This window comes from Melitaea cinxia, chromosome 28 (assembly GCF_905220565.1).
Source record: "Melitaea cinxia chromosome 28, ilMelCinx1.1, whole genome shotgun sequence".
NCBI lineage: Eukaryota > Metazoa > Arthropoda > Insecta > Lepidoptera > Nymphalidae > Melitaea > Melitaea cinxia.
Window position 1 is genome coordinate 2870205 of NC_059421.1, and position 23253 is coordinate 2893457.

The window sequence follows — 23253 nt, forward strand, 5'->3', positions numbered from 1 at the left end:
TTAAAAAACAAGAGTCACGCTAACTGAAACTCCCCCATAAAGATCGAAATCAAACAGATCTGTCGGCCATCTTGGTCATTAGTCTATTCTCTTAGATTTTAATCTGCGCAGCCTCGTAATTGGTCTGTTCCGATCGTTCAGATAACATTTAATTGAGTATATCTTGTTTGTCTCTTATCTCTTCTCCTATTTTAAAGCTTATGAGTTTGTTTGATCATCAGTTGTTTTTCACTCGATTAGTCCGTTCTTTTAAAAGATTATTTAAGTAAAAAAAAAATACTTATGTACTTATTAATTTTACAAAATACATCGAATTATATCTAAATATGTCTTTCTGCTACGCAGTAGCTTTTGTTTTAAAAAATGATCTACACTTTCTTTTCTTCCTAAATGTCAAGTTACACAACTCGATCAAAATCGGAGAACACATCTAATATGTAACTGAGGTAGGCCACAGCAGATTTTCAGCTCAAAATGTGGAGCGGCCCGACTGGAGTAGTGCCTCAACCTTACAGAAGATCACAGCTAAATAACACTGTTTTCAAGCAGTGTTGTGTTCCTGTTGGTGAGTAAGGTGACCAGAGATCCTCGGGGGGACTGGGGATGGGTTCGGCAACGCGCTTGCGATGCCTCTGGTGTTGCAGGCGTCTATAAGATACGGTAATCGCTTACCATCAGGTGAGCCGTACGCTTGTTTGCTGGAAAAAAAACCCATCATATTTGCATTATACAAATATAAAACGTACTCACAAAGGCGCGTCAAAATTTAATTAATTTTAAAGCTACCTAATATTTGATTAGGCAATTAAAATTTATAATTAAGACCAGGTATAGCACAGGAAGATAATAAAATGTGAAAAACATAATTTATTTTAATTTGAATCTAGACGAAATATTATAATTATTGCCTAGTTTTCGTTGTCATGAATTCGTTTACCAGTATTATGTACTAAAACTAGTCCATAACTCAACTTCGTCTGTATAAAATTATTATTTTGATATCGTCTTTTTTCATTTAAAACTTAATAAGTATAACTACTTAATATTGTAGGTACAAAAAAAAATATAATTTTCAAATACATATAAGTACCGTACCATTCACGACCACGATTCAGCCTGTAACATCCCACTGCTGGGCATAACCCTCTTTCTCCATATAGGAGAAGGGGTCGGAATTTCATCCACCTCGCTGCTCCACTGCCGGTTGGTTAAAATATATTAAATCAATAAAGAAAACAATACATACACTACCACGTATTTGACACACACACGCAATTTACACTCTTCTGTTGATTATCAAAGTCTGTAGTCAAATTTAATACTTAAAAAAAGGTTATTTATTTTTATTTATTATTTAATTTAAATTTTTAATTATGGTCGAATTTCGACCACTGTGCGAACACTAGTTATAATAAAGTTACGACAGGTTAATAATGTCAATTGGCAATAAAAGACAAACAATTTTATCAATAAATTTATCTATCTTTTTGTTTTAATAAATAAATAAATCCACTGCACTTAATTAGATACGATTTCCACAGTTGTAATCCTGAAAGCCTAAGTTAAAATCTGATGAAGGTTTCATCTTAACTGCCTAGAAAAGGAAAAATTGCTCTATGAACAATACTAGTGAAACCGAAAATAAGCTTTTTAACCGACTTCCAAAAAAGGAGGAGGTTCTCAATTCGACTATATATATATTTTTTTTTTATGTATGTTACATCAGCACTTTTGACTGGGTGGAGCGATTTCGACAAATTTTCTTTTAATCGAAAGGTGGTGTGTGCCAATTGGTCCCATTTAAATTTATTTGAGATCTAACAACTACTTTTCGAGCTATATCTAATAATGCGTTTTTACTTGACGCTTTTTTCGTCGACCTACGTTGTATTATACCGCATAACTTTCTACTGGATGTACCGATTTTGATAATTCTTTTTTTGTTGGAAAGAAGATATCCTTAGTTTAGTACCATGATAAGGAAACCAGGATCTGATGATGGAATCCCAGAGAAATCGGGGGAACTTCTTGAAAATCCGCAATAACTTTTTATTAGGTGTACCGATTTTAATGATTTTTAATTTAATCGAAAGCCGATGATTATCATGTAGTCACATTTAAATGTCATCGAGATCTGATAACTACTTTTTGAGTAATCTTTGATAATGCGTTGTTACTTGAATATTTTTTCGTCGATCTACGTTGTGTTACTCGTCGATGTAATTGAAGTCGGTTTTTTTTTTCGTTTGCGAGCAAACACAATTATTCTATATAAATCTACGCCATAGACAAAACCACTGTATAGATGGTACATGTAAAAATAAACTAAAAACCATAAACCACAATTATTTATCACCATAAATAACACTAATATTATATAGATTTGTTTTTTATATATATGTGTGTTTATATTTCGGTGTATCTAATGGATAAACTGAAAAACTACCGAACAGATTTCAATAATATTCTTTCACCAAGAGAATCCTACGTTATCACTGAGTATGAATAGGTACTTATATTATGGGATAAAACAGAACAGCCAAATTCGCATATAAAGCCGCAGATGAAAAGGTAGTTGTATATAAAAGCGAGAAATATGTAGAAAATAATGTTATTTGGTAAATAACCATTGTTAAAAATAATACGCTTATCGCAAAAAGAAATATAAAAAACTTATTATGTATGTATTAACAATGAAAACTTAGGACGTATAAATAAATCCAATCTAGAATATACATTAATGAGAAAACATTTATTATTGTTTTGTTATACTACTTGATATCCACAGCTTCGAATATTTATTATGTTATTGAAAATTTGACGACACGTTGGCGCAACGGTCACGTCATTGGTATGTGGCTGTTGCGCTGGCGGCTACGGGTTCGTTCCCCCCACATGACAAACATTTCTATTAGCCATACAGATGTTTTCCGTGGTTTCGGTATCTGTGCAGTCCTTGTGGGTCTCCCCACCGTGCCTCGGAGAGCACGTTAAGCCGTCGGGCCCGGTTGTTATCATGTCACTAATAGCGATCATTACCCATATTTATTATTTACTTTATTTATTTATTTATTTATTTATTTAACACTTTATAACCCATACTTACTACCCATAGTAGGGATATATCCGCCAACCCGCATTGGAGCATCGTCGTGGATTAAGCTCTGATCCTTCTCCTATATGGGGAACGAGGCCTATATCTACCCAGCAATGAGATATTACAGGCTGATGCAATATTGAAATTGTTTAGAAGAAGGATATAGGAACCGACCATAATTGCTTCAAATATTTGTAGAGTCTTTGGACTTTTGACTAACATTTTTATTAGGAGTTAAAATATAAAATTAAATTATCAGCACAGCATATTTCACCGATATTTATTAGTATACTAGCTATCCGGACAGACTTCGTTCTGTCAAAAGTTAAGTGTTTTTTTTTTTTGTATAGGTTATAAGGTTTTATCTTCCGTGGGCCTTAAGGAACATACAAAAAAATAAATTAGCCGAATTGGTCGAGCCATTGTCGAGTTATGGCGCTTATCAACATTCATTTTTGTTTATATAGATTTTCATATCTGTCGTAAATAAAATTATTTTCCGTAAATAAAAACAAAAGTGAAATAAGTATCAAATTGATCGTGTGTACACAAACGAGGCGCGGATTACCGCCCCTACGAGCAAACGAGTTAATAACTTTTATGAAAAAGAGCAAAGAATGAATGAAAAGAGTGAACGCTTTCTCGTGACAGATGCGCGACGCCATTTTGTGTCAAAACTATACGCCGGAATATTTGACATACAAACACACCCATTTATTATTGTATTATAACTGCTTCATTTTATTGCTAGCCCGCTGAGCTTCGTAACGCAATTTTTTTTTCGTGAATATATTTTATTCTAAATTTTGAAGTAAAACTTTTTTACGCACGCTTGACTTAGGGAGTAAGCTGGTAAATGCGTGACGAGAGCGTTACGAAAAGTGTGATCGGGCGAGGCGAACAGAAGTTGAGAGGGGGATATAAGATAGTGAAGATAGAAAGTGAGAGAGTTACGTTTCGTGAGTTTTACTTCAGTCGTGTAGAACCACACTCGTTTTTTTTCTTTTATACAAACCTTGTCTTGCCAGTAAAAAAGAATAATTATCTAATTTGATGCAGTTCGGAAAACATTTCGACGAAACAATTACATTATGATTTATATGTACGACTGGTTCGACAATAACAATCGCCATGACTAAAGTTCCACTCAAAAAATAACAAATTAAAAAACAAAATGAACTCTATCTAGGCTAACTTACTAACTCTACCGCGAAAGAGACTTCAGCCTGAGTTTCAACTCATCATGATATATTTAGTACAATGAATAAAACTGTGATGTAGAAGAACTCCGAATAAACATTAGCACAATAACACAAATGTGAGGAGCTCGTGCGGTGTAAATCACGGATAAGCTTACATATAAACACGGTATAATGTAATTGAACTGTTTGTGAGAAACTCACACTGTGGGTATGATGAGATTAGACCAACAAATTGATTCGTTTGCCTTGTATTATTTATACTTTTTTTTTTTAGATCGTAGTGTGACTTATAGCCTATTAATTGTCTCGAGACCTAATTAATGGCTTTAAATCGCATATACAACACGTTTTTTTTTTTCGCTTCAGCCTGTAATATCCCACTACTGGGCATAGGCCTCTTACCCCATGTAGGAGAAGGATCAGAGCTTAATCCACCACGCTGCTCCAGCTGCATTAGGTTTTTTTTTCATTAAGACAAAATGAAATTAACTAAAAATACCTTACATAAATATTACCAGAGTTATCCTACGTTTTGTACACGATACATATATACCAAAATAACATTTTTTGCAATTTTTGTCTGTCTGTCTGTTTGTTTCGACTAATCTATGAAACGGCTAGACCGTTTTCACGGGACTTTCGCTGGCAGATAACTGATGTAATAAGGAGTAACTTGGGCTACTTTTATATTAGAAATTTATTTATTTTATAACTGCGGACTGAAAAATTACTTTTTTGTTAAATTCCACGCAAACGAAGTCGTGGGCAAAGCTAGTCTTGTAATGAAGTTAGTCATTATTTTGTAAAATGTGTATATTTATAATAAGTAACATTATGTATTTAAAGTAATTATAAAGTGTTTCCTACGTAACCAGTACACTGATACCGTGTTGTGTCCAAAATAAAACGGTTCATAAGTACTAATTGCTATAAGAGCTTTTTTGTTATAAGAGTTAAAATTATATATTTTAGGGTATGTTCTAATCATCGCGATTTTTCCGTAGGTCTGGTTCAAAAACCGGCGGGCAAAATGTCGCCAACAGCTGCAGCAGCAAACGAACGCCCAGATCAGTAGCAAATCTTCAACTTCCAAGAGCGTAACATCAAGTTCATCTATAAAGTCATCCAGTAGCTCAGCGAAGATAAATTCGTCTAAATCTTTGACGAATTCGTCCAATTCTCTCACAACGACTCAGAATACTTCCAGTATCACCACATCTTCTCCTAATCTTCCGACCCCCACTACTTCAGTGAGTCCTCCAATAAATGTAATTTGTAAAAAAGAATCCGGCCCTACGAACTACGACACATCTCCCTTAAATAAGAATCTGTCAGTCAACCATCACTACAACTCTAATGACGCTTTGAGAATCAACAAAGATTCATCTTCATCTGACGCTATATCAAACGTCCATAGCTATGGGCTGACGCCAAAACAGGAGTTATATAACAGTCCTAAACGGCTCGACTATTCCAACAAAGTCGATTATTCGGACAAGTCTTTCGGACATAATCTTGTAAAAGAACAGTACAGCTCCCGTTTGACAGGGAACTTGACTCCCCTTGGGTCAAGTTCGTCTGTTATGACAACGCCCTCACCTCCCATTACTCCTCAGAATGGTCCGGCAAATTTGTACCACCCGGATAGCTACAACAGCATCCACTGGCCAGGAAGCTCGGACTACATCAGGAGTTACTCCAGCTCACACCATCACCAAGGTTACGGGCAGAGCGCGTACAACCCGCCATACTATCCAGGACAGGTATGTCAGAAATTGTTTTTTTGAAAGCATATTCAGTTTAATGCATTTAACTTGACACATCAAATATCGATCATTCGATAGATCTTACAGTTTTTTTGTTTTTTGATAATTACTTGGCTATTTTCTTGAATTTGTGTGAATGAATGTAAAGTTAAAAATATCGAGTTCTCTGAAATTTATTAGTTATACTATGACAAATATCAATAAAATGCACACTTACAAACAAAACTAAAAGTTACTATTCATTGCAGGTGGAATACTTTAACGGTTCGGGAGTTAATCAGACTCATGGTAGTCACCACACCCACAACCTTTCAAACAGCAACCAACTTTACAATCAAGTTTCTTTTAGCAGCCCTTCTCCCCCCAGCGCTTGGTCCACTCACCACAACATCCTCTCATCAGGGCCGGAGTCTCCCGAAAACCAGCCCCAAAACTCCCCCCACTTGAGTATGCTTCAAGCGTCCCAAATTACAAACTTCTCCAACACAGGAAACAATTACTTCGCGCCTGAAAAATATGGCATAAATATGGTGTAGTATTTCTAGTCTTTCAAATTGTAAATACTACTTGTATAAGCGCTGACGATTTGTCTAGATTTAAATTTGCTTCCGGACTAACATCGATGTTTGTCAACCAATTTGTCGTCGTGTTTTTGATGATTGACAAAGTTTTGCTCACGATTTCTTCGTTCAATATATTTGGAATTGGGCGAGAAGTTTGTCAATATTCTAAAACGCGATGTAAGTACATATCAACTATATATTATTAATTTTTTTTTTGTTAACGAAACTTCACGAAGCAAATTTGATTTTAGATAAATATAGTCGATAATTTAGTCTTCATTGCAAACATGACTATTTTGTCAAAATCAAAAATCGTTATTAAAAGCATCGGCACGGGTATTTCTGCAAGAGTCGTAAACAAAAATGTTTTTGATCAGTACAAAAATTCAAATAAATATAACGTGAGCGCTTTCGTCTCACGATGTATGTGGGTGATAAACTCCGAAACTACTGAACCAATTTATATCAAATTTTGTAATCATCTGTGATTTGGTCCAACTTGGGAGAAAGGGTAGTTTTTATTTCATTTGAACTCGGTAGGTGGCGCTGTTCCTGGTATGTAAGTCCGAAACTACTGAACCAACTTTTATCAAATTTTGTAAACATCTGTGATTTGGTTCACCTTAAGAGATAGGGTAGTTTTTATCTCAATTGGAACTTGTAGGTGGCGCTGCTATGGGTATGTAAGTCCGAAACTACAGAACCAACTTTTATCAAATTTTGTAAGCATCTGTAATTTGGTCCAACTTCTATTCATTCTGTGGACTGTGTCGGTTGCTTACAACAGAATTAGCAAGTTAAAGTGGCAGTGGGCTGGTCATCTGGTCCGTTGGAGCAGACGTGCTCTGGAGTAAAGACCGCGTCTTGGTAAACGTAGTGTGGGACGTCCTCCGGGCGGGATATGTGGCTTGAACTTGGAGACGTCTATGTCCAGCAGTGGACTGTAATAGGCTAAAATGAATGAATAATAAATGAATAAATTTGTGGTAGGGATTTCATCTATACATATAAAAATGAATATTTGTCTGCATGTCCTTTATTGAATCGTAAACTATGCATTTGATCATGTCATGATCTTCAGCAAAGTGTTATCATGAGCCCACAAAGCTTTCTGGGTTGTTACGACAAAAAAATAAATTTAAAAAAATGCATCGCGCGTAAGGTTTGTACTAGTCATAAATAAATAAATAAAATAGATAAAATAATGAAGTTTCAATCGAGGTACTGATTAGCACCAAAGGTTTAGCGCCCCTGAAGCAAGGGAAAGGAACGAATCACAAATGGCGAATGAGTGACCGTTTCGGTGTAAAGTGTGACTGACCAAGCATAGTATGACAATATGCTTATCTCGCCCTTGTGCCTCACTTATCTAACTAAATATACCTAAAATTTGTTTCTACACAGGCTAGGTCACTGCTCAATATCCGTGCCGATAACTTTATAAGTCAAACTATCTTTTATTTCTCATTGATGAGAAATTCGTGTTTTGAAAAAATTAGCTCACTTGTAAGTGACAATAAAACTCTTTAATTGTATAATTTCGTGAATAGCCCAATTGTTATAGCACCTTTAGTTTTTAATTTTAAATACAACGAGTTAAAACGAAGTTAAATAATGAGGCCTAATTAAATTATTGTTGCCATAAAAGAAATTATTTTTTTTCGCTTGTAAATTCACTTGAGTCATATCACTTATTGTAATAAAAAAAATTAATGGTAATCTTAGCATATGACGTTGCCTCGTGAATTCGCGAAAATTTATAATAAATGTAAATAAATAGTTTACTATATAATGTGTAAGGATTATTATTTAATGATATGCCTATGTGTGTGCAAATGTATATGTGTAATAAATTATCTAGTAATAAAGTTTTGATGTTAAATTCATTAGCGTTTCATAGACGTATTGTACTGGAGCTCTTTATTACAACTTTCTTATAAAAAAATGCATCCCAGTGCTACCAACCTTTTTTTTTCAATGTCGCCAACTTTTAAAACTAGAGAGCTCCAATACAGTATCAAGCTATGATACTTTTCTCCATATTTTACATAATTATTTACACAGTCATTGTAAAAAAATATAGCACCTAACACATTGTACAGTATGTAAAAATAATTTAAATTAGCCAATCATTATTTTAAATTAATTATAGATTTTTAAAACACTTAGGTTATTTTACTTTTAATTTTTAGTTAGTGATTTTAGTCATATGCATAGTTGAAAAAAAACTGTCATCAAAATGCAATAATGCAATATCTAATAGGGGATCGGACAAATTTTTAGCGTTTTCAATTAATCTTTATGGACACTTATTTCCATACATTTTTTTTTATTTATTTATAGCCTTTTAGGTACTCAAAATCATGTTTCAATATTGTTTGTTTAAAAATCCCGCCACAACGCCACGTTATGTCATCGGAGAGCGCATGACGTCATTTGTGGTAATAACAATGAGCGCGTTCCACCTAAGGCTCATAACGCCATCGATCACGACCGCTAAAATTTCCGTTCCACTAATGTAAAAAACGCCGCGGGTGTTGTGGGCGAATATTATAAGTGGAACGCATATTTGGGCGCTGTTAAGTGTCAGACGTCAGCTGTGTGCTTGCAATATGGCGACATGGTGAAAACATGATGCGGGCGTTGCGGACGCTTAGTGGAACGCGGCCAATGCTTGATCAGACAAATGACGTCACGTACTGTATTTGGTGTTTCAGTACAGATTAAAAAATATCGTTAATATGAACATTTTATTTCTTAATTTAAAAATATTTAAATCTATTATATAAAATTCTTGTTCGATAAATAATCGTAAAACAGTGTATTTATTTTATCAAAGTATATTATAGATTTTTATCTGATTAGTTACTGACCGATCCCCTGTTGCTCAAAAAAAATTGAATTGCCTTATCTATTTCTTAGCTACAATGACAGAAACAAAAACAGACGGATGGTATTTTGGCACTATTTATAAGAACTAAAACCAAAAGTTGAATGTTGCGTAATAGTTTATCAGATAAATATTTTTTCGTTTTTATGCTAATTGTGTTTAAATTTCGGGTTGATTCAAACTTTTTTTACAAGTAAAAATGTTAATACTGTTTTGAACATTGTAGGAATTGTAATTAAATTTAAAATATAATAAATATGTTTTACGCTTGAACATAGCTAAGATAGTTAGCATGTGGACAAAGTGAGTTCGTCGGAAATTTCTGTGTTTTTTTTTAATTGTATTAATATTAATTAAATAGAGGTACCTACATTGGCCCGAAAATATAAATATAAAATAACATTTTACGTGTTTTATTTTTTTACATCATTTCTTATTTATACAAACGACATATAAATTAATTATTTTATAAATGAGAAACCTCGAAATCATCCATAACTTACAAGTCTTTTTTTTGTATATGGATAATGTAAAAAAAACTTATCGGTTTTTATTAGAGATCCATTCTGATACATTATTCTTGATAACGTAAATGTACGCGATTACTGGAGTCTATGGACGCCTGCAACACGAGGAAACTACCCACTTGACCTACTCGGGACCAGTGTTATTTGCCTACCTTCCGTAATATTGAAAGGTCCTACCTCAACACATTTCACAAAGGAAACCATAAGAATAATCTACTATTAGTCGACTTTGTCTGTTGCGTTTGAATATTTTTTTTTAAACTTTTGTATTTATTATTGGGAAAAACACTGTATAGCATTTAAAGGAGCAGAAATACAAATAACTAGCTACTAGTAAAAAGGGCAAGAAAATAAATTTTAGTCAACATTGTTAGTGAATAACATTGAAACTAATGATGAAAATTCATCACTAGCTGCCCAGACAGACTTCGTTCTGTCAAAAGCGAATAGTAAAATATATATTTTTCTTAATTTTTTTTTATAGAATTAAAACCTTCTGTGGCCTTGGGGGACATACAAAAAATAAATTAGCCCGAATTGTTCGAGCCATTCTCGAGTTATGCGCTTAGCAACATTCATTTATATACCTATATAAGATTATGAAATATTTATAACAGTCAACAAAAAATCAAAAAATGTATTTAAACCTCCCTCAAACAGTAGGATGAGGACCCTGTGGTCGGTATCTAGAAAACTACAACAGAAACAAAAAAGTCCTGAACACGACAAATATCTGTATGTATACAAATATTTGTCACGAGTGAGGATCGTATTTGCAGCCGACGGAAAATCCACTCACTGCAGTGATCTCAGTAACAGTCTTATATGCGTAAGTAAATCTTTCGATTCGCGTTAGAATTTTTCAACAGTTCTTACATACCTATAAGTATTATCCGTAAGTAAATCATTAACTAACAGTGTAAAGGTAAATAAGTACCTTATTTAATTTCACCATTGCCAAATTGGACTATTTAATGATTAAAATATTTTGAGAAATGTATTTCAATATGGCAATGCCTTTCTATTGTTTGTTCGACATTTTTGTGAAGACTTAATTCTGCCCACAACTGGGCATACTCCTCTTTCTCCATATAGGAGAAGGATCGAAACTTAATCCACCACAGTGCTCTACTGTGGGTCGGCGGACATATTGACTAACGATCGCTATCAGGTTTTTATGATAACAACCGGGACCGAGAGCTTAACGTGCTCTCTGAGGTACGGTAGGGAGACCCAAAAGAACAGACATCCAAATCGGAAACACATATTTGTACAAATAGGTACAAACATCCATTTTTTATGTACCTATATTAAAATTGTATTTCTTTGTAATATAAATAACAAATGTGCTTTAGTATGTACGATTTTATTTTTGTGTTACCCACACATTAGGAATTCTAAACATTTTTGAATATCATATCGCCACGGTTCGCTTAAACCGAAAATAAAAATCATCATATCAAAAAATTTCGCTCTAGCGGGTACATCGTTCCATAGCTTAATTGGCTAGAGCGCCGACACGGTCAGTCGGAGACGCGGGTTCGAATCCCGCTGGAGCGGTCAATTTTTGATATGATATTCAAAAATGTTTAAATGTGCTTTAGACCACACGACTGAAAGTAAAACATCTTTAGCTCCATCTAACTTCGTTCGCCTCGCCTGATTACACTTTTCGTAACGCTTTCGTCACGCATTCACCAGCTTATTCTTCAAGTTAAGCGAGCATAAAGAAGTTTTACTTCAATAAATAATAAATAATCCATACATATACACTGTACGGTGTAAGTAGTTTGTAGGAAACACGAGGAGGCTAGCGCTCGGTGTAATTTGTGCTGGGTGAGCGCGACTAAATTTCTTTATTAAATTAACTGAATCCTTAAAAGGTGTCAGTTACGCTCTTCCATACGTACTTCGAATAGTACAATACGTTGGATGCTTGTCTATAGCACAGACTTTGACACTTTTATGAATCTTCTACAGCTTCATAAATGCAAAAATAAGTGTGTGTGTCAGCTTCGACACGTGACTGGAGATTACTCGATTAAGCGGTTATCGTCACATTAAAAACATTTTTTTTAATACAACTAGGTCGACAAGCAAGCCTATCGGTTCAGTATAACTAGAGCTCCTGGGGGAATTGGGGGTAGGGTCGGCAACGCGCTTGGAATGCTTCTGATGTTACGCCGTACGCTTGTTTGCCGACCTAGTTATATAGAAAAAAATACTGGCATACTTATATATATATATATAGATCAGATATATATGCAGATATATATGTATATATATCTGAATCAGAATATCGTCAGCGTCAATTGTTGCACACAACTTCACTTTCCAAATTTTTTATCCTGTAGTATACATTATATCATTTCTGAAGGAATAAGATCCAATAAAAACGTTTATTATACTCACACGGTCTGTTCACAAGGTCGGCTAAAATAGATATCATCATAATCACTTCAGCCTATCACAGTCCACAGCTGGACATAGGCCTCCCCAAGTTCGCGCCAAACATTATGGCGTGAACTCATGTGTTTTGTCACCCATTATCACCACGCTTATAGATAGCTTATAGATTATGTCCAGCAGTGGATTGTATAGGCTATAATGATATCACCACGCTGGGCAGGCGGGTTGGTGACCGCAGGGCTGGCTTTGTCGCACCGAAGACGCTGCTGCCCAAAACCAGCAGTTGACTGGTTATCCCGTCATCAGTCGGCTTTATAAGTTCCAAGGTAATAGTGGAACTTTGTTATCACTTAGTCGCCTTTTACGACACCCACAAGAAAGAGGGGGCAGCTATATTCTTTACTACCGTGACCACACAGCAATGATATAGATATAAATTTCTTTATAACAAATATACATCATTATAATATACTAATAATTAAAATAAAATAATTAAAATAAAACAATTATTATAATGCTGCCAGCATTCTTGGCACTATTCCACGCGGACATAATTTTTACCATAACTATCTGTAAATATTTAGTTCTTAAGTTGTGAATTGTAAATATGTACATTATTTCAATCATTTTTACGGTAATATTATAATAAGTGAAATACTACACGCAGTATAAATGTATATAACACGCAGACTCGAGGCTAGAATCGAATCCATAATCCCGGAAACAGAAAGCAGGGAAAACTACGTCGATAGACTAGTCTAATTATCCATTTTACCTCAATTTTTTCAACTTTAGATATAAAATAATTGGTAAAAACGTTTAAAGGGTTCGAAAACACACGTCAGAAATACAAGTGTCTATTCCATAACAAATATTTTTAAGAGTATTGGAAGATTTGTACGAGCGGCGATAGAACGCGTGCGCTGATGCAGCGACCGGTCACTGTGACAACTGCACTAGACCCTACATAAGATACTAACCTATCTAAACTAATAAAATCGCTAAAGGTAGACGCATCACAAAGAAAAATCTGGATCAATTTGACTAATTTTAATAAAGTATTCTAACACTCTGTAGAAGGTTCTTAGACAATAAATCAATACATATAAGAAAAATGTAACGGATTGGTGTCTCTACAAGGAAAACATATGAGAAAAATATTATTGGGACCTTTTATCGACTCAAATAGCACCTAAAACAATGATTTTTACAATTTTTGTCTGTGCGTTTGTGCACGCTAATCTCAGAAACGGCTTATCCGATTTAGATGTGGTTTTCACTAATATACTGTGGTTAGCTTCACTTAACATTTAATGTTTGTTTCATGTCAATCGATTCATAAATAAAAAAGTTATGCCAATTTAAAGAATAACGTTGAATATTTAAAATACCCAATAGGCTGACAAATTCGCAGGCACAGCTAGTAAGTATGAAATAAAATTGAACACAAAATGAGAGAAGTTCAGGAAACCTAACATTGACTTTATGCGCTTGACAGGTCGCACGCCAGGACAATATCTGCTGAGTTAGCTTGCCTTTAATAGCCTTTTAATATTTTTTAAACAATTAAAAAGGTATACTTTTAAAGGTACTTTGTATGGTAAAACCCGTTTTGGTGTTATGGTAGAAGTCATCGAGAGCCATGGGTTCGATTCCCACTCGATGCAGATATGTCTACTTAAATATTTGCTTTTAGTCAAGGTGTGGTCTCTCTGCGGAGCCTGAGAGCATGTTAATCCACATAGTTGTTATGATAAATATATGATATCGATCGTTACTCGAAGCAGGTGATTGCTTACCAACCCACGGGACACTTTTACGACGGTAGTCGTAGCATGATGTATATTCCAGTATATACCAGTAAAAATCAACAATAGTTTATTAAACATTATACATATTTACAATTCACAACTTAAGAACTAAATATTTACAGATAGTTTTGGTATAAATCATGTCCGCGTGGAATTGTGCCAAGAATGCTGGCAGCATTTCCCCGTTGAATCGCTATGCCGATTCTCTGGGCAAAAAATGCACCAGCCCTCTTGTCACCAGTGGAGGCAATAAGGCGAGGAGTTATCTCATTTAAAATAAACTAAGCACTGCTACTCCAAGTATAATGGTAGGTGTGGGATTAAAATGTTAGAAGATAAAGGATTTTAATAAGACCGCCGTGGCGTGCCTTTGTTCTTTAGGGAAGAAGATTTTTTTCAAAACCGACTTTATAGCGGTTTATTACACAATTAAGCGAGTGAAATGCCATTCGCGCGCGAAGTCTTTTTTCATATCTTCCTCAACAGACACTGACACTCAATAGTTCACGAGTCAACGCGAGGGCGATCGTCTCCATATTCATTATACATGGGAATATCCCCACAAGAATTTTAATATTATAGTTTCTTTTATTTAATTATGTAACGTATTTATTGCACCAAGGAAGCTGTGCTTTACTCTCACAAATGTAAAGTACGAGAAGCGCTTACTCTTAACCTCTATCTAATATATAAAATTCTCGTGTCGCGGTGTTTGTAGTTAAACTCCTCTGAAACGGCTTGACCGATTCTCATGAAATGTTGTGTGCAAATCGGGTAGGTCTGAGAATCGAACATTTATTTTTCATCCCCCTATGTTATAACGGGGGGGGGGGGGGATTGAGGAAGTTAATAACCTATATGGCAAATTAACGTTTGCGGGGTCAGCTAGTATTTGTATAACATTTTCTATAATGCTTACAAAAATACTGATGCATGGTAATTACTATAAAATTGTAACTCAAAAATGTGATTTTTTTTTACTGATCAAAATTACAAATTCAAAATATACTAAGCAGAAATAACACAGGCATAGTCGTTCAATCGTTCCTTGTTACTCCTGAATACAACACCATAAAAACACAGGTAATCCTTGGCCTTGTAGCAGCTCAGTCCCAACTGTGGGGCAACTCTTACAATATAACTCAAAGATAGGTGTCAGTTTGTCAAAGTTGGTGGCTTTGAATCATTTAAATTTTACACAAGGTCTGGTGTGGGTCAAGGTAGTACCTTAGGATCTACGCTTTTCTTATACGCTTCAGCCTGTAATAGCCCACTACTGGGCATAGGCCTCTTTCCCCATGTAGGAGAAGGATCAGAGCTTAATCCACCACGTTGATCCAATGCGGGTTGGTGGATATATTGCCTACTATGAGTAACGATCGCTATTAGATGTACATGGTAACAACCGAACCGACGGCTTAACGTGCTCTCCGAGGCACGGTGGGGCGACCCACAAGGACTGCACAAACACCCAGACCACGGCAAACACCTGTATCGCCAATACAAATATTTGTCATGTGCGGGGATCGAACCCGCAACCGCCAGCGCAACAGGTACAATCCATGGCTGTAACCGTTGCGCCAACGCAGCGTCGCTTTTCTTGATTATGATCAATGATCCCCCTGATGTTGTTTAAACTGCACAATGTCTTCTTTTTGCTGATGACCTGAAATTATACATGGGAATTACCGATGCAGTTGATGCACAAGCCTTACAGGTTGATATTGACGCAGTTGCCAGAGTGGAGTAGTAGAAATTCTCTTGAATTGACAAATGCAAATCCATTACTTTTACTTGTAAACGCAACTGCATCCAGGTAGTGTATAAATTATGTGATCTCCTTTGGAAAGAGTTAATTCTATTCGTGATCTTGGATTGACATTGGATAGTAATTTTGACTTTCGTGAATGTGAACTAATATTTATGAGGTTGCCAACAAGTCCCTTGGTTTTATCATAAGAACTTCTTCGCAGTTTGGTAACTTAAATGTAGCTAGAATACTGTTTAATTGCTACGTTCGTAGTAAACTTGAATATGCGGCTATCATCATGCAGATAAACAGAATATTACTGTTGAACGAGTTTAGCGGAAATTTGCTCGATATTTGTGCAAGCGTCTGTATGGGTACTATCCTTATCTTTAACAATCTTTATTCGTGTATGGTATGGTAGGGCTTGAAACGCTATGTCTTAGACTTAAACTACTTCTCTTAATACATAATTACATGCACTATATACGCATTTTACATAACAAAGAAGATAGTCCAGTATTTTTGGAGAGCTTAAGTATTCTAGTTCCTTCGCGTATTCCCCAAAATAATCTTGGAATTGTCGCACCGCGGCGTCGACCGCGCTTACTGCACAAGCCAGCTACCCGCCCGCGGTACGCGGCACACGCCCCAACAATACGCGCTCTACATTTGATCAGTGATTTGATCACTCATTGTCAGGACATAGACTTATTTGCCGATAAGATTTCTGTTTTCTGTAAAAATAGCTATAAATATCTTTATAAATTAATTTTATTGTATAATTTAATCCTGACATTAGTAATATTTTATTTTTATAATTTTGACGGTTTTTTTTTTGTTTTGACATCTAATATACTGACACTAATCTTAATATATATAAATCTCGTGTCACAATGTTTGTCCTCAATGGACTCCTAAACTAATCAACCGATTTTAATCAAATTTGCACACCGTATGCAGTTTGATCTAACTTGAAAGATAGGCTATATTTTATTTCGATATATACTCAAGTAAAAAAAAAAATAAGGCGGTACGAAGTTCGCCAGGTCGGCTAGTATATTTTTATAAACAGAATTCTGAATTTTAACTAGATATTGTATTTTGACATTGTTGTAGGTATATTGTAATTTCTACATATGAATTTCTCAACCAAATTATTAATATTTATTTCTTTTAATATTATCCACTGAGTATATTTTTATTGACATTGTAAAATTTAATTATTGTATTTTGATAAGATTGTATATTTTTAATTCTACATTTATCATTATTTTCTTCATTTGTCATACCTGTGTTTTTGCGTTTATTTTTTTTTTTTTTGATTGACTTGTATCTGGAGTAAAGCTCTGTAAACTTGTATATATGAAATAAATAAATATAAACCTCCAAACTATAAGGCAAATAGACTGGGGTCCATCAAGAAGGTTTACTTGGTAGAAAAAAAATTACACAAATTGCACTTCTATTATAGATTATTATTCCCTCATACCTAGACTGGGTAGGCTCTACAGAAAATTCACAGATAAAAACGAGTCATTACACATCTTTGCAGGTTTTTTTTTTTGGTATAGCAGGGGAACCCATTTACGGGTGATATCCAGGACGCCCGGGTAAGCAATCCTAGACTTTATGTCGGCTTCAGCACTTGGGGGTGCAATACTGACCAAATTCCTGAATTCGGGAACCTTCAGCTGCTTGAATTGGAGGGTCCTGGATCTCCAGGCAACAGAATCCCTCCAGTGACAGGGAGCAGACAGCAGCGACAGCGACAATATTATCGTAGCAAAAACTATATCGAATAGAATAACTTACTTACTGAATTATACGGATCGTGACGGATAGCAAAACGCTGAAGGTCATATAAGGTATAACACTGATATCGGAACCACTTTAAGTAAAGGTAGATGGCACGGAATTTATTATATGCTATGTGAAACGCAAGATTAAAGAACTGTTATGTCAGTGAAAGCATTTGTCAACAGGTGGCTTAGCTGCAAAAAACAAATATTGGCTAATTATGGAAAAATTACTGAAACGTAGAGAAACCATCGGAAAATAATTAAATTGTTGTCAATTTTTTTGTATCACTTGGTGGTTAGTGGTTTTACCTTAGCTAATGGACGCCTGTAACACCGAGATTTGTTGAACCTACCCTCAATCTCTTTGTCAATTACCTCTACCCTTTGTTAATACAGTGCATCTCTACGAGAATCCTCAGCAATTAACATGTTAACCAAATGGTATAATTATTCCATAGCGACACTCTAATGATTATGGTAATAGCAGTGAATGAATCATGGTACGCAACAAAGGCCACCAATGCAAAGATAACAAGTGCCCGGTTGATATTTTTACGCTCTGACCAACTTGTAAGTCTTTACTCGTAGGTAAGTCAAACAATCAAACAACCCCCTTATAAAAAAAAACCATTAGTATTAGCTTAATCTAGCACTACTTCATCGCTTGACTACATAGCTTAAAAACTCCTACCAGAGAAAGTTTCTCTCATTTCTATTGACATTAGGCAAGATGCCTTTATACTACACACTCTACTATACTATCTAATATACTATACACTCTTAGAGGTAGCCCTCCCGGAAATCCGTTTGTAGGGTCCCATTTTTGTTAAATTTTAGCATCATTGGCACATGGCCTTTTTGTCCAATCTTCAGTATCAAGGCTTAAAAGTTACTATAACTCTAAAAAATAACTCAAAATATTAGTTCGCTGAAAACGATACGACAAGTCAGATTTTATTTAGATTTCCTAAAATTATAAATTGATATATCACAAATTATATTAAGCGTTTCACTTAAAATGCTCTTTAGTGCATCAAACAATACAGAAGACTAATTAAGTTAGACATAGACAAAATTGCCCGAGGCTCGAACCTGCGACCTCGATCGATAGTAGACGAAGCCGCGAAGTGACGAAGCCCTACTACTGTACCGACGTCGACATATCGCGTAGAGGGTGTTTTAAAAAACAAAAAAATAACTTTAAATCTTAATTTTAAATTGTTAATTTATGAAATGCAAACTTGTTGTTTTTTGCTGAAACAAAGAAATTTACTTCCTTAAAAAATAAGGAATTTACTTACTGTAAAAAGGTACGGTTCCCGTGCATATCATTTTGTTATTGTTTTGTACGTAGCATCAGGAGGACTGTGTTCGGTAATCTAGTGGCACCAAAAATTACTACCCACACACTTTACAAAAATCGATGATTAAACCTATAGAAAATCAACATACTGTATAACACGTATCGATAGCGATGCACAGCACTATTTTTAAATGTCTTTAATGAGATCTGTTAATGTGATATAGCCTGAGGCACTGCAACGTGAACTAACCGACCGTGCACGGGGAGGTACTGACATAAGAGATGTAGATAATATACATATTACATATTGATAAACAATTTGTACCAAAAAATTAAGTATCGTACAGAACAGAAAAAATATATAATCTTTGTCGGGTTTCACTAACACTAGCTACAGATACTTAAACCAAAATAACATAAAATGTATTTTAGTTAAAAAAATAATAAATAGAAAGAACTTATTAAAAAATATAACGCATTGCTTAAATATACGCCTACTTAGATTAGAAATTTTTTCTTTCTTTTACACTAAACAAAAAAAAATCTCCATTTTGTTTTGTTTAATTTTTTTCCCAAAGAATATGTTTTACGCAATGTTATAGTGCTGTTGTTTGTATTAGCTAATAGTGGAAACCTTATTGATTTCAGTTATTGTAATTAGTCATAATATAATAATGTAATATAAAATTGTATGTTTCCCAAATAAAAATAAAATAAAATAACATATTAAATAAAGTAAAGGATTCCAATACTGTGTGAGTGAAAAGTTAGAACTTAATCCGGTACGCTGCTCCACTGCGGTATGATACCTTCATCAAGACTAAAGAACTTTATCAGGTGTACAAAAAGTTGGACTAAAAGTTTTTAGTACACTCCCAGGTACAGCAGGAAGACCTACAAAGGTCCAAATTTTCACTACTCTCTATTTTTTCTCTTCAGCTAATTGCGGTCAACTGCTGAACAAAAGCTTCTTCGAGTTCAACTAAGCATACCGGTTTGCCACAATCCCCACCCAGCCTCCACGGGCAATTTTACGCAGATCGTTGGTCCAGCGGGCCAAAGGACGTCCCGCAATTGATGCGTTTGCCAAGACACGGTCTCCACTCCATTACGCGTCTGCTTTAGCGGCCATGGGTCTTGAGACATAGGTGACCAGCCCATTGCCACTTTAACTGGCTAATTCTGCGGGCTATGTTAATTACTTTTGTTCTCTCACCGATAATCTAATTTCTGATCCTATCTTTGAAAGAGATCCAAGGATAGCCCTATTGCTCGTTGAGCGACTTTTTTACCTGACGTCAAAAAAGGAGGAGTTTACTAAATTCGATTATATATATATTTATGTATGTTCGGGGATAACTTCGTCGTTTATGAACCGATTTTGATAATTCTTTTTTTTTGGAAAGGGGATATCCTAAGTGTGGTACCATGAAAAGGAAACCAGGATCTGATCGTGGGTTCTCAGAGAAATCAAGGAAAACCCTTGAAAATCCGCATAACTTTTTACTGGGTGCACCGATTTTCATGATTTTCAATTTAATCGAAAACCGATTTTTATCATTCACAAGATAACGATTTCTTCGGCGAAACGAAGGTCTCAACAAATCAAATGTGTCTTTATAGCCTTTTTGAATAAATAATTTTTTTATTTGATTTAATTTAAATTTTAATCATTGAGGAAACCTGCATTACTTACATTTGTTTTGATTTAGTCATAGGCAAAGCTGAATGCATTATTTAGTAGATATAGTATACGCTTATGCAATTAAAAGTGTCATCTTTGTTGGAAGGCCCGTCCAATCTCAGTGAGATCGGAGTCCAAACAATAGCTACCAGGGCACGCCGTGAATCAGTAACTTAAGCATTTGAATAAATAAATAGATATTGATCAAATCCACTCTGACAGTTGTCAAATATCAAAATATTTTGTGCGCGCTTTTTTGTGACGCGTCACATCCGTGTCTATGTCAGGGCTGACACGTTTAGCTGTGACTAATGACAGAAAAAAAAAGTTTTATCTCAATATATTAATTAATTATAGATTTAGGTATTAAATCTAATCTTATATATAAAATTCTCGTGTCACAATGTTACTTACAATACTCATCCGAAAAGGCTATTTATTTACTATGTTTTTATTATATTATGATTTTTTTTAATTAAATTAAGAGACTTTTATTCTACACAGGTATGCGAATCCTATTTTACTATAAAAATATAAAATTATAATAAAAAAATATAGTCAAATTGAGAACCTACTTCTTTTTTAAAGTTGTTGGAAAACGTTTCACGCGTTCTTACTTCCTATATTTTATATTATACAGATATAACCAAGTGGGTTGAAAATATCGAGTATATTTCACACCCGTAGATCGCCAGCCCTACTGTGCTCTATTTTCAAAATGAACCCGTCGCGCCGCCTTGTCTACGGTACAGTTTTTTTTTTTAATTCGTAGCAATGGAGTAACATTTTATTTTCATAGGAATAATAGCATTGTTTGTGGACACGGTATTTAGGAATTTTAAGACATGTTCGTTAGTTTTTGTGCGTGACTGCGCGTTTTATCTGTGACCAGGAGTTATTTGGTATATTTTTTTGTTAAGTTTATTTATATATTTTTTTTCTATGTTATTATTGATAACTGACATGATATGAATGGACGTACACCTGTGTTTATTATCTGTATTTTTTTTTAATATTTTTATTTTTATCAACTGTGTCACTACTAAAAGTTATAGTGAGAAGGGTTATAGCCTACGCTATATTTAGAAGCTCTAAACAAGTTTCCGGTCCACCTGATTACAAGCACACAACATCATACACAACAAATACACAAAAAAATTAATTACCATTTGTCTCCTTATATACTTACATGCAGTAATGATCCCTCCTAATATGAAGGAGAGTGCTTTTAACAATAGATTAAGCAGTCATGCAGTTTTCAGGCTGATTAAGTCTCTAGATGATGACACCAGATTTAAATTTGACCTCAAAGACCTAACAATAAAAACCGCGACCAATTTTGTGTAACATATTTTGGATGGTACGAGATTAAAAATAATGACGTGACTCCGGTGCTGTGTGGCTACGGCATTAAAGAATATAGCCACCCCCTCTCTTCCCGTAAGTGTCGTAAGAGGTGAGTAAGGGATAGCATAGTTCCACTACAACTTATGAAGCCGACCGATCGATGGCGGGATAACTATCTAACTGCTGGCTTTGAAATACACAGGCCGAAGACGGGCAGCAGCTTCTTAGGTGCGATAAAGCCAGCCCTGCGGTCACCAACCCGCCTGCCCAGCGTGGTGACTATGGGCAACACACATGAGCTCGCGCTATATTGGGCGGTAACTTGTGGACGCCTATGGGTAGCAGTGGACTGCAACCCTCAACTCTAACAATACTGTGTGAGTGAAAAATTAACAATACTTTTATTAAAATCAAATTAAACAATACTTTTATTATTTCTGGCAACGTATTTCAAATTTTTCACTGATTTACTGATATTTATTAAATGATATTATATTATTATTAATCTGTATTACCGTAAAATGGGGTGAATAGAAATCGCGGGGTAAATAGAAACAAAACTGGAAATTTCATTATTTTGTCTCTAGATTAGCTTATTATTGAAGGTTTATTATGGTAGGCTGAAATGATGACTCCGGTGAAGTTGTGCGTGTGCCGTGTAGGCGCTCACGGGCCGGCGATTGCGGGTTCGATTACCGCCCGAGATGGATATATGGAATTGTACAAATATATCTTTCAGGTCTGGTTGGCTGGCCTTGTGAGTCTTCCTAAAGTACCTCGGAGAACACATTAATTTGTCAGTCTCGGTTATTATAATACAAATTTCATAGCAATACTCACTCATAGTAGGGAGCATATCCACCAACCCGTGGAGCAGCGTGGTGGGTTAAGCTATGAAACTTCTCCTATATGGAGAAAGAGGCCTATGCCCAGCAGGGGCATACCACAGACTGAATCGTGAAATTAAACATGTAAATAGATTGATAGTTAAATAGACAGATAAAAAATTTAAAAGTAATTGTTACCTGTCATCTAATCATAAAGAGTGTAAGTAGTGCATAAGCATAAGTGCTGTGGCTACGGCACTAAAGAATTTAGCCACCCC

The 23253-nt window shown here is 35.1% G+C and overlaps 1 protein-coding gene across 1 annotated transcript in view; it reads left to right on the forward strand.

Moving 5' to 3' along the window:
- LOC123667411 (homeobox protein OTX1) overlaps positions 1–6601 on the forward strand; it is a 38729-nt gene extending 32128 nt beyond the window's left edge. Inside the window, exons 3-4 of the mRNA XM_045601315.1 lie at positions 5304–6062; positions 6314–6601. Coding sequence (XP_045457271.1) covers positions 5304–6062; positions 6314–6601 — 1047 coding nt within the window. The remainder of the gene's footprint in view (positions 1–5303; positions 6063–6313) is intronic.
- The last annotated feature ends 16652 nt before the right edge of the window (positions 6602–23253 follow it).